This window comes from Elephas maximus, chromosome 19, assembly GCF_024166365.1.
Source record: "Elephas maximus indicus isolate mEleMax1 chromosome 19, mEleMax1 primary haplotype, whole genome shotgun sequence".
NCBI lineage: Eukaryota > Metazoa > Chordata > Mammalia > Proboscidea > Elephantidae > Elephas > Elephas maximus.
Genome location: NC_064837.1, coordinates 43,278,321 through 43,293,994, shown reverse-complemented (window position 1 = coordinate 43,293,994; position 15,674 = coordinate 43,278,321). Strand labels below are relative to the sequence as shown.

At 48.7% G+C, this 15,674-nt stretch overlaps 2 protein-coding genes across 2 annotated transcripts; one reads left to right on the top strand and one right to left on the bottom strand.

Annotated features, from left to right (window-relative positions):
• Positions 1 to 2,581: 2,581 nt before the first annotated feature.
• MRPL27 (mitochondrial ribosomal protein L27) lies at positions 2,582 to 8,266 on the bottom strand. Its single transcript, XM_049859868.1, has 4 exons — positions 8,195 to 8,266; positions 5,625 to 5,756; positions 5,151 to 5,218; positions 2,582 to 3,010 (listed from the first exon to the last, which is right to left on the bottom strand). The coding sequence occupies exons 1-4, from the start codon at positions 8,232 to 8,234 to the stop codon at positions 2,804 to 2,806; spliced, it is 447 nt and encodes a 148-aa protein (XP_049715825.1). The 5' UTR covers positions 8,235 to 8,266; the 3' UTR covers positions 2,582 to 2,803.
• Positions 8,159 to 15,667, top strand: EME1 (essential meiotic structure-specific endonuclease 1). Its single transcript, XM_049859866.1, has 9 exons — positions 8,159 to 8,340; positions 10,230 to 11,029; positions 11,115 to 11,239; positions 13,058 to 13,147; positions 13,243 to 13,364; positions 13,571 to 13,703; positions 13,925 to 14,040; positions 14,853 to 15,042; positions 15,300 to 15,667. The coding sequence occupies exons 2-9, from the start codon at positions 10,255 to 10,257 to the stop codon at positions 15,474 to 15,476; spliced, it is 1,728 nt and encodes a 575-aa protein (XP_049715823.1). The 5' UTR covers positions 8,159 to 8,340; positions 10,230 to 10,254; the 3' UTR covers positions 15,477 to 15,667.
• The last annotated feature ends 7 nt before the right edge of the window (positions 15,668 to 15,674 follow it).

The following is a 15,674-nucleotide window of genomic DNA, read 5'->3' as shown; positions in this document are numbered from 1 at the left end:
GGCAACTCCACTACTGTCAGTTCTCTCCCCAGGGACTGGGCACCACATGGAGTTGGGGTACAGAAAGCAAAAACAACCTTCTGAGCTGCAGCCTCTCTAGGCTCTGGCCCCCAGCTCTGGGCACCAGACCAGGGATGAAGGGGTAGGGACAGGAGGAGGAGGCTTTCTCTGACTCTCCCCACAAAGGTCATCAGAGCTGGCTGCTGGATCCTGAGAGAATGAGCTAGTAGCCAGAAAGGAGTGGAATCTCTTTACAGCCGAGTGAATTTCAGAAATGCTGTGAATTTCAGAAATGCTGAGGCTCTGAGCTTTGTGTCTTGGACTAGGCAGAGAGGATTAAAGGGATGGGGCGGGGGCGACAACAAAGGTTTGGTCTCTGCTTTCTTGCTTGCTGACCCTAAGTCCTGAGCTTCACCTTGAGTCATTCTTCACGATCCCTAGGATGGCCCCCCTCCCTACTTCAGCACCATGGTGTCCCCCACTGAGGTCCAGCCAGTGGAAAGGAGATGAGAGTCCCAGGGAATACAGGTGAGAAGACCCTTAGTTAGGGCTGCCACCTGGAAATGGCGGAAGAAGTGGGTGCAGAGGTCCTGAAGCCAGCCAAGGGGGCCTTATGTGGTTAGGAGGGTTATGTAAACACAATGCAGGGGAGGGGGAAGGATGCAAAGAGGCCTAGAGAGGCCTCCTGGAGGAGAGAAGGGAGTGTGGTACTCGGATCTTAGGCTCATTCTTGTGGAGAGGATCGAAATGGAAGCTGGATAATGGCTGCACATGCCTGTCTGGCTTCCTTAGTGTTTTTTGGTCACAGGGCTATCCCCGGGGCTGCGAGGTATTCTCTGTGGGGCTGCCCAGCAGCTACCAACTGCCCCTGTGGCAGCCAGCTGACCTACCCATCTATGAGCGCGTTCGGAAGAAGGCCCGGCAGCAGCAGATTCACAAGCTGATCACACAGCGCTCTGGACTCTGGGCCTGCCGAGAGGTGACTTGATGTGCCCTGGAGAACTGAGTTCTTTCACTCTTTTACACACGGCGTCCGATTAGAGCCTCTGGAGTCAGGTCAAGGAAAGGCCACTGATGGACCACCCCCAAATTTGGCTGGAGGTCTCCATCAATCCACTTCATCTATTTGGATGGAGGGAAGGATGGCAAAGCCCAACCTAAGGAGGAGGCCTGCCCTACAGCTCAGGATGGGCCCCCACAGAGAAGTACCATGGAGCCAACAGCTCTAGGACTCAATCTGTTTCCAGGAAAGACAGGAGACAGAGAGCAGCAGTCCAAATAAAGGGCATGTGTGTATGGGGGAGGGCAAAGGAATGGCTAATGCCTTTGTTCTCCCACCCCTCCAGCTGCCACCAAGCAATGAAGAGACCCTAAGGTCACTGCCTGCACCACCGTCCATCCATGGCTCAACTTACCCAACCCAGGAAGCAGCCACCTGCCCTGCTCAAGGCAACACCACTGTGTAGAAGGGAACCACCATTTCCATCTTGCCTATTCCCACACCTCCAGGGGGCTGGCAGGGACAATGCTGAGCCTGTGGAGTCTCCCTCTGCCTAAGGATCAGCCCAGCTGGGCCTTGGTACCTGTGACCCCACTCGAACGACGACAAACTGAACCTCAACAAACTCCCAGTCACCTTTGTCATAGATCTGCAGATGGGTAATCTGGCGTCATGCCCTGAGAGAACATGGCGAAAAGTTCAAAGCAGACCTCCAGGATTGGGAGACTTCTCCGCCCTCAATCCCTGGGGTGTCTGCACCCATGGCAGATCAGAGTCCTTGAAAGGAACCCACTGGACTCCAAAAGCCCCTCTCTCAGGCTGCAACCAACATTGCCTACCTCCAATGGCCAGTCACAACCTTATCTCCCCAGCTGAGACTTCCTCTTGGCCCTTCCGCTCTGAAGCCAAGCCTCTAAAGGTCCTGGGTTGAGTTGACAATGAAAGCCTGACCCCAACCCATTCTAGGCCCCTACTGAGTATTCTTAAAGCCAGATTCTTTGCTGCTGTTGATGGTTTGAGATAAATCAAGAACCAGAGAAAATGTGGCTGTGGTGTCTTTGTCTCTCTGAGTGGGTAGAAAGAAGCCCATTTGTCACCCATTCTGCCTCGTCTTTAGAGGGACCTGTTTTCAAAAGTAGATAGAGCCTAAGCCTCTCAGGAAGGTCTCCTGCATTCTACAGGCTTATTCCCTGCCCCGGACTCCCAGAGGCAGGGAGGGGTCTGCCATATGGCCATCTCCAGGGCTGCAGCCCAGCTTCCTCTGAATATGGCTCCAGGAGAGGAACATGACCGTCACTTCCTTTTCAGGCCTCCTCCCACCCAGTCTTCCCAGGGCTCGGCCCCTGGACTTGTGTGTGGTCTAGGAGGGGAAGTAGCAGCACATCCTCCAGCACAAGCTCTTCCTCCTTCCCCCCTGGGGAATGGTGCCAAAACAATCACCTCCTCCAAAGAAAGCCCCCTCTTACTCCCTCGCTCTGACAGGCCTGCTTTCCCGCTTCGAGCTTCTCCCCTGACATGCACTAGAGAACATGGGTAAGGACCAACACATCAGTGAGCAGCTCCATCCAGGTGTCCCCAAATAGCACAAACTCATGACTCCAACTAACTTTATTTCTGGCTTCAGCTTAGGTCTCCCAAAGGGTTTCCCAGCCAGTCACTTCACAGAGTCTCCTACAGAGTCACCATCAAGCAGAGCTCTTCCCTGGGAGGCCTTGTTGTCATCCCCAAGCCTTGACTTCTTCTGGTACCGCCCTCTCCTGGTACCTGGGATCCAGTCTCTGTCCAACAGCCTCAACCAGGAGCTCAAATCATAGCTACCAGTTTGAAAGTGCCCTCAGGCTTCGTGGGAACCACGTGGACAAAAGTCTTATAGAGCACAGCACCCTTGGGCAGCTTGGTGACCAGATCCACGGCTTCTGCATTGCTGGGACTGGGCACGTAGACCTCCTTAGTGTAGCGGACTACCCCCTCTTCCAAGGCATACAGGCATTTCTTCTTCCCCAGCCCCACCTGCAACAGACAGACCAGGTCAGCTGGACAGCCAGCCAGATGGTCCATCCCAGGGCTTCTGGGCAGACTTCCCCAAGGGTCTAGGCTCTGGGGCCAAAGGGGAGGGTTCCAAAAGCTCCACCTTGGGTTCCCTTTACTGCTAAAAGCACTTCTTTGCTTTTAGCTTCTTTACTGATTCCATGACAGAGAAGAGAAAAGAAAACTCCAACAGTCAATCCTGGTGGCTGCTTAGTCCCAGAGAACTGAGAGGCTGAGCCATGTCTTTGCAGCTGAGCACAAGACACCCAGGATCCCAACATAGGCCCAAGAAGATGCCCCAAATTACTGCCTCTGGGAGCCTGTTTTCACTCATTACTGGAGTCGTCATATTAAACACTAGTCTGGTATACATTCTGATCTATGTATCGATCTATAAAGTTTAGTCTGAATGGACAGTACAGACCAAAGCCATATGAATAATGCATATGCTGATAAACTAACAATAATATTACTGAACTGAAACCAAATCCACGGCCGTCGAGTCGATTCTGACTCATAGCAACCCTATAGGACAGAGCTGCTCCATAGAGGTTCCAAGGAGCACCTGGTGGATTTGAACGGCTGACCTTTTGGTTAGCAGCTGAACTCTTAACCGCAATGCCACCAGGGTTTATTTAATATTAGCTAATGTACTATGTAAGTATTAAAATGTTATTTTTTACATTTTAATACTTATACGGTACTCACATGTGTAAACACTGTTCCAAGCACTTTTATGTACGTTAACTGATTTAATTCTCACCTCATAAGGTAGGTACTATTTCCAATCCCATTTTACAGATAAGATGAGGTAGAGAGATTAAATAACTGGGTGTGTACATATATAAACTGAGCATGTATATATAAAACCCATTGCCATTGAGTGGATTCCAACTCATAGTGACCCTATAGGACAGAGTAGAACTGCCCCATAGGGTTTCCAAGGAGCGACTAGTGGATTCGAACTACCAACCTGTTTGATTAGCAGCCGTAGCTCTCAACCACTGTGCCACCAGGGCTCTCCACGTGTATATATAGTTTTTTTTTTAACTGTGTGTATTTTAGCTTTATTTTTCTTAGAACTTGAGATATGCTATTTTTACCTAGGCCGTCCGCACTACTCTCTGGTCCTAGAACTAGGATGTCTGATTCAAATCCCAGACCTACTATTATCACTGCGTGATCTTGGACAAGTTACTTCACTTCACTATGTCTTAGACTTTTCATCTGCAAAATGGAGATAATATTAACTACTTAATAGGGTCACCTTCAGGATTAAATGATTTAATAATCACAAAGAGCTTAGAATACTATCTTGCTCCAAAAACATTAATTTTATTATTGTTGTTATTTTAGCAAGTCCAGGAAGTTAACTCCAATATCTCAAGTTCTAGAAAATAAAGCTATTATATTTACATTGAATTCACCAAAAATTTAGCATCTTTGAAATAATTACAGGTTATAACCAGCCTTTCTGTAACCTACTAAAATCACTAAAAAAGGGAGTAGGCAAATTCATTACAAAGGAAACTAAACTAGCATTTCAAATAATGTAAAGAACAGAGTTCTGTCTTAACAAAGAACTTACCTGCTTCATAAAGTAATCCCAACATGCTGAACCTGAAATCCCTCCCTAGTGTGGGCCAAATTTCTGGTGCACACACACTAAATTATATTTTATTAAATTCAAGCTATCTTTAAACCATCTAATCACAAGTTTATGCAAAGAAGGAATTCTTAGAAATAAGGAAAAATAAATAAATTGAAATTAGTTTCTCATAATTCAAAAAATAATCTTAAATCACTAGCCATCTCCTGACTGCCAAGAACTGGGGGTTAGAAAGGAGAACCAGCTGAACTCTATACTAAGCCTACTCTCTACTAACCAAGCAAAACACTGCTGCAGATCCAGCTGTGCCTCAGACATCTCACGGGTAAAGGGAGATGATACCTACATCTCACAAAAATGGGGCAAGAATGAAATGAGATAATGTAGACAAAGGGCTCAGCACAATGCCCGGCATTTGGTAAGAGCCTAACAAGTGCCACTGTTATTATTATGCTTCAGGGCAGAGAAGTCTTAGAAAAGAAAAAAAAAAAAGGAGACCGTAGAGCAACTCACGTGGGCTCCTGGGTGCCAGCGGAACTGGCGCTGAGTCGCCAGGATGTTGCCAGCATGAACATAGTGACCTGGAAGAAAAGTCCACAAGTGCACTGACTTGGTCCCCAGTTACTGGGACAGCACAACACACTGCTAAGAAAACACGACAGTTCTCACCTTCCTGGCTCAAATGCGGCATACCACCCCCGACCAGAAACAACTTCCACATGGTCCAACACAAGCAACCCCCTGTCCTCCAACCCCCTTTTCTCTAGTCACAAAGCCAAGGTTCATACCTACCCACCCCTCCCCAAGGCTCCCTACTCCTCCTCAGATCTCATCTGCCCCTTTACTCCAAAGACAAACGCTCCGCTCTGGTGGGCTAAACTGAGAGTACAGGCCCAGGCACTTGCATGGTCTCTCTGCTCTTCTAAGAAACATCAGGAGCAGCAGGGTAGGTGCAGCTGGGAAACAAAAGCCAAGACATATTCTCACCTTCCATCTTCTTGATGCCATAGCGTCTGCCAGATGACTTTCCACCAAGGTTTTTAGAGCTTCCACCTGTCTTCTTGGAAGCATATCTGACAGCAAGAGCTGTAGCCTGAGGGGGGCTCAACAGAGCTGTAACTACAGAGAGGTAGCAGAAACATTGTTCAGACAGACAGGCTCTCAATCAGGCTCTTTCTTGGCCTCAATGGGCTATTTACTAAGCTGAGAGGTGAAAGGGGAGGCGGTGGGAGGGGAGGTAAGGGAGATGTGACGGGGGAGCAGAAATGCCACTTGAGTGTGTTGACTTTCAGGGAGTGTCTAGAAGTCCCTGGCCTTCTCCAAGGGGACAACTCATTCCTTATGGTATAAGCACTGGGTAAAGTATGTGTGGGGGGTACTGAAATATAAATGGAAAAAATTAAATAAACACCATGTGCCCTGGGTCCTGACGCATTCAGTTCTGCACAGATGAAATAAACACCACAAAAATAGCAGAAGCCAGCAAGAGAACACCACAGAGCAGCCTGCTTCAGCCTTACTCACCATTATGCCCTCAAGACCAGACCACAGAGCCCAGCAACAGGACACCCAGAAAGAGGCTGCTTCTTTGGCCTCACTCATTGTGGGCTCCTTTTTAAGCTATCCACCATCCACTGCACACCAACATACCAGGTACTTGTAAACAAAATGGGGAACTTGTCTGAGGGCAGCTCCCACAGGCTCCTGGTCATTTTCAGAAAGCTGGACTGTTTCTTCCCAAAGCCCATCAAACAGAAGTCCCACTGAGAAAACCAACAGCCTGCCCTTGTTAATATGATATCTCCATACTCATTCCAAAGTGCTCAATGGCATTTATTTTAAAAAGGAAAATGAACTTAAATTCATACTAACCAAGATGGGACCCCTTTCTGTATGACAAGTGCAGGGCTGGCAGTCCCTGCCTTCAGTTCTCCAGACACAACATAATCAGGACCAGAGACTAGTTGGGGCAAACCAAAGCCAAAAAACCAAACCCACTGCTTCAAGTTGATTCCGACTCATAGCCACTCTATATGACACGGTCGAACTGCCCCATAGAGCTTCCAAGGACCGCCTGGCGGATTCGAACTTCAGACCTTTAGTAAGCAGCCCTAACACTTAACCACTACATCGGCAGCATTTTCAGTTGGGGCAAAGGACCATAAATGAAAACTTGCTGAACGCCCAGCACTGGGGCCTACTTACCTTTAACAAAAACCCGTTGCTGTCGAGTCAATTCCAACTCATAGTGACCCTATAGCACTGGTTAGAACTGCCCCACAGAGTTTCTAAGGAGGGCCTGGTGGATTCAAACTGCCAACCTTTTGATTAGCAGCCATAGCACTTAACCACTAGCCACCAGGGTTTCCTACTTACCTTTAAACACCTATTAATTCGATCATTCACTCACTTACTAAACTCAAAAACCGGGCTTATGATTTACCTACATGAGCTCATTCACAAACCTTTACCCTACTCCCCATCCTCCTCAAAGTAAATGGTGCCACCATCTACCCAGTTACTCAAGTGGAAACAAAATCACTGCAAATTCCATCTCTTTGCTCACTTCCCATATCCAGTTCAGGAGCAAGCTCTGTTGATTCTACCTTCAAAACGGATCTCAAATACATCCATTTCCCTCTGAGTTCACTGTGGCACAGTGGGTAAGGGCCCAGGTGCTAACCAAAAGGTCTGCGCTTTGAATCCACCAGCCGTTCCTTGGGAATGCTATGGGACAGCTCTACTCCAACCTACAGGATCACTATGAGTCAGCATCGACTCCCCTATACTGGGTTTGGGTTTTTAATTTTTCTTCCATCTTGGCTAAATCATCTCTAGAGCTACTACAAGTTTCCCATCTGGTTTCCTCATCTCCACTCCTATCCCCTTTAATTCCACACAATACCGATATTTGATTCTCAAAATGTAAAACTGGATTAAGTCACTCTCCTGGCTCTCATGCTATACAGACCCAGGCCTCCTGTCATCCTTTAGGTCTTAACTTAAACATTACCTCCTTAGAGAACTTCCCTGACCACCCAATCTCAAAAGATACACACTTTCATTTTTTTGTTTCTTTCACTTGTCACGATTTACAACAATTTTATTTATTTACTTATTTATTGGCTCACTCACTAGAAAAAACTGTGCAAGGCTTAGGGACCTTGTCTTCACGTTCTGTTCGGATCCCCAACAACAGAAGCCCTCAATCTGTTGAATGAATGCATTTCCTTTTTGAGCTACAGTGTATTATTAGCCTATTTGATAGATGAAAGGATCCACACAGACCCAGAGACGCTTGTCACCAAGCGCCAGGGAAGCAATGCATGCACCAAAAGAGACACAAGGTCACGTGTTCCTTGATAACCCCCCCCCCCGTACCGGCCCCTAGCGGTGTCACGTGATCTGCGATAGCCGACCCTCAAGCCTCGCGCTCAAGGCACTGCGCCTGGCACACTACCCGGCGCGGCCAGAGTCCTCCGCGGGGAATGGCCTCCACCCCCCCACCCCCCGGCCTCCTGGCTCGGGCTGCACACCGCCCCTGCAGCATCCGTTACCAGCTGTCCGCGCCCTCAGCGCCGCCACCGCCAACGCCATGTTTGCTGTACACAAGCTTCCGATCTCAAAACTTCTGCTTCCGCTACCAGGAGAATTACTTCCGGGTCCTGCGCCGCACTGGAACGGGTAGCGCCAAGAGTTGCAGGTGAGCGCTCAGTGTTACGCTGGCCTGGCCAGGGCTTCCTTACTGGGCCCCGTAACGGAAGGCTTTGTGACAGGGCGGTCAGGGGTCCCTGCAGGGCATGTGGATGATACTTGCGGACGCCCGCGGCCTGGTGCTGGCATGAGGCGCGGAGCGTGCCCGGCAGGTGCCCTCTTGCCCTACTCCTTCGTTTTGCAGGAGTGAACCGAGGCCCAGCGAGGGCACAGATGAGGCTTCTTCCCTCGTCATTTAGGTTACTTTATGGAGCGGTTGCTGTGTGCCAGATACTATACTAAGCGCTGTAGATGAGTTGTTTCATTTAATTGTCGTAACCTTATGCAGATATTATTTTCCCGATTTTACTGAAAAAGAAATCGGCTCATTAAGTTACATGGCTCACCTGGGGTCACATCTATAGTATTAGTAAATGTTTACAAGATGACTCTTGCATGTCGTGTGCCTTCAAGTTGATTCCCACTCATAACGACCCTGTAGGACAGAGTAGAACTGCCCCATAGGGTTTCCAAGGCTGTAATCTTTACAGGTCTTTTATCCCACAGCTGGTGGGTTCGAATCACAGATTTCTGGGTCAGCAGCAGAACGTTTAACCATTGTGCCACCAAGACTCCTGACTCTTGCATAAACCCCCCTCCAAAAAAACTGTTGCCGTCCAGTCAACTCCGACTCCTAACGACCCTATAGGACAGAGTAGAACTGCCCTGTAGTTTCCAAGGAGCGCCTGGTGGATTTGAACTGCTTACATATTGGTTAGCAGCTGTACCTCTTAACCACTACGCCACCGGGGTTTCCAACTCTTGCATAGAACCCAGCAATTCCACTGCTAGGCATATACCCAAGAAAACATGCCCACACAAAAACTTGTACACAAATACTCATAGCAACATTACTCATAATAGCCAAAAAATGGAAACAAGCCAAATGTCCATCAACTGGTGAAAGGATAAACAAAATGTAGTATACCCACACAATGGAATATTATTCAACCATAAAAACAATGAAGTACTGATACAGGCTCCGACATGAATGAACCTTGAAGACATCATGCTAAGCGAAAGTAGCTAGTCCCAGAAGACCATATATTATATGATTCCACTTTATGTGAAATGCCCAGAACAGGCAAATCCACAGAGACCGAAAATAGTGGTTACCAGGGGCTGGAGGAAGGGAGGAATGGGGAGTAACTGCTAATGGGCATAGGGTTTCTTTTTGGGGTGATGAAAATGTTCTGGAATTAGATAGTGGTGATGGTTGCACAGCCTTGTGAATATACTAAAAAGCACTGAAGTCTACACTTTAAAAGGATGAATTTTATGGTATGTGAATTTTATCTCAACTAAAAAGAAAAAAATGACTTTTGGTATCTCCATCTCAAATGCAGAAATCAACAAGGGGGTGGTGTTGAGTCTTGTTAGTACCTCCGTTAAAATTTTGTAATTGTAACCTCCACTTTGTTTATACCCACTCCTTGTCCTAGAAGGGATTTGAGGAGGGTTCCTGTTAGACTAAGGAGCCCAAGTGCTCGGCTGCTAACTGAAATGCCTGCAGTTCAAACCCCCAGCCACTCTGCAGGAGCAAAGACCTGGTGATCTGCTCCCAAAAGATTACAGCCTAGAAGACCCAGTGGGGCAGTGCTGCTCTGACACAAAGGGTCGCCATGAGTCAGGATTGACTTGACAGCACATAACAAGGCCTGTCAGACTACAGACATAGCTGTTCTGAGTTCCAGATTGAAATGTGTTGGGGCCACATCCTATTTCTCTGTTTCTCTGTATCTCAGATTTATTTCCATAAGGCTTGGCCATAGAACACATTTAGTGGATCAAATTGAATGCCACAGTCTGTCTCATCTCTTTTTTTTTTTTTTTTTTAAGGTAATTACCTTGACAGCACATAGCGATGGCTCTAGGGAAAACATCACTCTTAGTGGATTCCAGTGAGAGTGATTCTGAGGAGTTGCCAGTATTTGCCTTTCTGAAAACGAAACCATCTTCCTCAAAGAGATGGCAGCCTCAGAGGGAGGGGAAGATTGTAGTGATTAATGCCTCAGATTCTAAGGCCTCCTGCCCTCCATCACCAGGGATGAAAGATCTACCACCTGTCTCGGACACATGGGAAACTGTCACACAAACAGAGCCAGTCAGGGTGCTAAGCAGTGGAAGTGAGGGTGAGGAGGAATTTATTCCCCTGGCTGAGAGGCTCAAGTGTAAATTTTTGACCCGCAAGCAGCAGCCAAGCCCTGAGGACTCTAGTTCCCCAGTTAAAAGTGTCTTAGATCACCACAATAATGAAGGAGCATTATGTGACTGGAAAAAACAGCCCTTTCCAGAGATCCCTGGTGTTCCCCTCCATGATACCTCAGAGAGGAGCGCTTCAAATAACAAGCATCCTATCTTAGACAACCCATCCCGTCAGCTTCCAGCCTACCAATCTACCTGCCCTGTCCAGGACAACAGCTCGACAGTAACAACATATTCTGAGGTCCCCATGCCTCAGAAAAGAACCAGGCACAGTCAGAAGGCCCGGGCAAAAGACGGGCATCAGGGACAAGTGAACCAGAAGGAAAGCACCCTGAGGCAACAGGAGAGGAAGAAGAAGGCCTTGCAGGCAAACAGGCTGAAAGCCCAGAGGCCAGAGGAATGCTTAAAGCACATCGTTGCTGTCCTGGATCCAGGTCCTCCTTGCCTCTTACCTCACCCTGTGCTGAGTTTTCTGCTTTCCGGGCCATCCACTGACAGCCCCTGTCCCATCTGTTGCAGTGCTCTTACAGATGGAAGGCGGGGGCCAGCTCCTCGGGGCACTGCAGTCCATGGAGTGCAGCTGCGTGATTGAGGCCCAGGCTGTGCCTTGCAGCATCACCTGGAGAAGGGCTAGGCTGTCTGAGGTAGGTGTTTTCCGGCTTACATCTCTCCTCCCCTGCGAGTGCCAGGGTAAGTGTGGTTTTCCTTTTGAAGGCTATGTTATCAGTCAGGCCCCAGGAGGAAAACAGATGGCACACTCACCTTAGGATAATTTGAGGAGGATTTAATAAAGGGACTGTTTTCCAGGGTATAGGCAGGGTACAAGGAAACGAGGGACAGTGCGGTGCCTCAGGGTGATAACGGCATAGCTCAGGGCTTATCAACCTCTGGTACTGCTGACATTTCAGACCATGCTGACCTTGCTTGTCAGGATGTTTAGCAGCATCCCTGGCTTCTGACCGCTACATGCCAGTAGCATCCCTCCCTGTCCTGACAATCAAAGATGTGTCCAGATATTGCCAAATATCCTTTGAGGGGGGAATCACCCTTGGTTGATAATCACAGCATAACTGTTGCCATCCCGAAGCTTGAAGGGGTGAAGGGAGGGAGTCGTTATTCCTTAAGAGAAGCTTCAACCTCCAGTAGAAGGGTGTAGCAAACCCTAGGCCATCCCATGGAGAGGAAGCCAGGGAAGAAGATACCCTGATTCACTCTTGGTCCCTCCCACCTCCTACTGGGACTCCTCACTGGCCACTCACCTGGAAGCCAGCGGGTGGGTGGCCAAAGGGAAGGTAATCTGCACAGGACCCCCATTTCTCTAACTGGGCTTTGGGATTGGCTGGGCTTGCATTTCAATCTCAGCTTCAGCTCTGATTCTCAGCTATGACCCTGAGCAAGTTATTTCATCTCTTTGAGCCTCAGTTGCCTCATGTATAAATGAGGAAACTTGTTGCATCCCTTTCAGTGCCCCCTGTTTTGGGGACTAAATGAGATAACCCAGCACTGAGCACGTATTAGGCACACAATAAGTGCTCCTTCCCCTACCCTCACTCCCCAGGTTACTACAGCTCCTGTGCCTTTGACTCCTCTCCTCTGTGAATCCAGCATCCTCCACCCCTCATTTTCAAGAGTCTATACATGAAATGTGAAGAGCCTTTCCTCTCTTGGATTTCATGCCTTTCTCATTCCACTTTTCAATTTGAAGGCATTAGCAAACCTTTGTGTTCACATGGTAGCTAATCCTTTCAAGGCACTTCCATGTTTTCTGTTGTGTTTCAGTCATGGTGGTCCTGTAAGGTAGGTGTGGCAGCAATGCTTAGCCCCACAACACAGGTGGGGAAACTGAGAGAAGTTAAAAACCTTACTCAGCATCACAGCTTACTGTAATGGCTGAACCCAGGGCTTCTCTCACCGTTAACTTTTGCTGTGTCATGGTTCTTGGCTTTTGCTTACAGGAACCCAATCAGAAAACTTTGAGAAAGCCCTGCTCCTGAATTACTCCATAATGCTCCACTGGTTTAGGATTGATTATGCCGTATCTATGGTGACGAGAAGGTGCTCTCATAGACTGAAGTTTCTCTTGTCTTTGTCACACAAAAACCTTCAAATCCAGAGTTACTTATTTGTACCAAATCCTTTGAAAGAGCTTGCTTTTACTTCAATCCCTATTCAAAATGTGTAGAAAAAATGGCAATTACTTCTTAGGACATTTCAACATGCTGATCTCCTTTTCTTACTCAGCACCATTAGATGCAGTACACCAAGGCTGAACAATTGACGGCTGGGGAGGGGCAGGACCAAAGGTTATTTATTGCCACCGTGACTTCGTTCTAGAAGAAAAAGGATAACGGATGGTGGGCTAGGCTGACGGGGGTGAGCTCGTTCATCTAGGTCTGGGTCACTCACAGATCCCCAGCACCTGCTGACCTACCCCCTCTGCTGTGTTCCGGGTCCTTTGGCAGGATGGAGGGGAGGACTGGGCAGAGGAACCAATGGTCTTGGTGCTGCTCCTGGCAGAAGCGGTTGTGTCCATGATCAACAACTTAAAGCAGGTGGGCAGGCCCAGAGGGGTGGGGGCTGAGGCATGGAACCAAGGCTGACTCTTCCAAGGTAGCAAGTATTAATGCAGTTTCTGCCCTTCATGCAGGGAGGTCTGGACAGCACCAAGAAGGGGAAGGAGGCACTTCGGAACTTTGTAACAGACATCGCTGCAAAGACCACAGGGAAAGCCCTGTCCCTGGTGATTGTGGATCAAAAGAAGTGCTTCAGGTATGGGTTTGTTCTTGAGACTTCAGTGTTAAAAGGGGCAGCTCATAGACCAACAGGGCCAGGTCATTGACCCAGGTCAGGGTCATTCTACAAGATAGCATGCCTGACAAGCCCTGTAGAATGCTCTGGTCCAGTCTCCTCACTCCTCTTCTGCTTGAGTTAAGGACGGGACTGCTGTCTCTCTTTGATCTCCTCCCCTGCTGCAGTGCTCAGAATCCTCCACGGAGAAGGAAACAGGGAGGGACAAATAGAGAACAGGCCAAGGTGAAGAAGAAACAGAGGCAGCCAGAGGCTAACACAGGGCCCATGCCTCTGGTGACCAGGGTAGACTTGGAAGAGGTAAGAACTTCCTGTTGCCTGAGCCCAGCTGCACACCCACTGGTCATCTGACCAGATTTGCTACTGATGAAGAATGAAATGCCTGTTGAACACTTTCTGCCTCGGTAGTGAGTACAAGAGAGGGGCCAGTTAGGGAGCCAAGGGGCTGGGGTGTGGCCTCAGTGAACAGTGATTGAAACATCTCCCCACTGTTCAGTCCATTCCTACTTTTGGATTTCTAGGCATTGGTGGAGCTGCAGTTATACACAGAAGCCCAGGTTGGAATTCTGCAGAGCTGGAAAGAGCTGGCCGACTTTGCGTGCGCATTCACAAAGGCTGTGGCCGAGGCACCCTTCAAGTGAGTGCTGGGAGCAAGTCCAGCCTCCAGTGCTGAGCCTTGCCCTTTACAGTGGTTCTGAAAGCCAGAGAAAACGTCCGTTTCCTCTAAACTCTGTGGTCAGCCCATGGTCTGTCAAGCTTGGGGCAGAAGAAGCTGACCTCATGCTGGGAATTCTTGGGAAGAGCCCCTTAATGCCCAAAGCCCGATCCCTTTTTAAGTATTTTCCATTAGCTGTAAGTCTGTGTTCTACAGGCTGGTACTGGGTTACCATTAGCCAAGTTACCAGGATTCTTTACAGGTCAGATCACAGTGTAATAAGCCCTAGTAAAACATATTTTTAGCCCTTTTAGTTCAAAGAATGTTCATAATCAACTAAAAATTAATAAGGCATCTCAGAGAGAATGCCATCCAACTCCCTCATTTTATTCTTGAGGAACTGAGACCTGAAGAGATTGACTTGTCTACGTTTCCAGCAAGATACAACCAGAGCTAGACTCCAGACTGCCTGGTGCCAGTCCCTTGTGCTTAATCCTGTACCACACTGTCTCTCTGGTCAGTACAACCCAATTTTAACACAAACAAGAGAATCTGAGCTTTGTAGTACCTTCTTTTCTAGTGAAAAGGACTAGATGTGGTTTTTAAGGCAATCAGCAACTAGCATTGTACTTTGGAACAAGCTGAGTACTCAAATTGTCAGAGGCAATAAAAGGTCAGATATAACATTGTATCTGCCTCACTCTAGGTAAGTCAGGGAGGGCTTTTCCTAGTTGAGGGTATGGGTGCAGGAGAGTGACGAGTGACTCATAGCTGCCCATCTCTGCTGTCTGCAGGAAGCTCCGAGATCAAACTGGTTTTTCCTTCTGCCTGGAGAGTGACTGGGCTGGAGGGGTGAAGGTCGACTGCTCTGGCAGGGGCCTCGCCCTGGTCTGGAGGAGACAGATTCAGCAGCTGAACCGAGTGGGCCTGGAAATGGCCAGTGCTATTGTGAATGCCTATCCATCCCCCCAGCTCCTGGCTCAGGTATGCTGGCTGCCCTAGAGGTCACCGCCAGTGCCCCATGGTATTCTTCAGCCCTGTTGTCACAGACAGCATTGCTGAGGGCCCAGGAATGCCGTCAGGCAGCAGCGGTGGGTCTGCCGAGATAGAGAGTTGTTAGCGCTGACCCAGGGAGGGAGGGCAGGCTCTTATCCCTCCAACCTTTGCTTACTGCCCTCCTTGCACATGGATGAGGTTTGACCATGGGTGGTGTGGCACTAAGAGGTCATTTACAATTTCAGGCTTACCGGCGGTGTCTTTCGGAGCAAGAACGCCAGAATTTGCTTGCAGATATACAGGTTCGCCGCGGGGTAGGTGTGACATCCACCTCCCGCCGTGTTGGACCAGAGGTCTCCAGGCGTATCTACCTCCAGATGACAACTTTGCAGCCAAATCTCCTTTTAGACAGTGCAGACTGATTGCTGCCCTCAGGGACAAGGACGAAAAGCTGGAGATTTCCACCTCACCCACCCAGAACTACATGACTGAATGCAGGCCAGAAGCACCTCCAGGAGCACAAGCCTAGATCAGGCCCACAGCAGTCCTTCCTGGGAGTAACCATCCATGAAAGTCCGTCAGCTTGGGACCAACTGGATGTTTGCATTTACCCCTGCCAG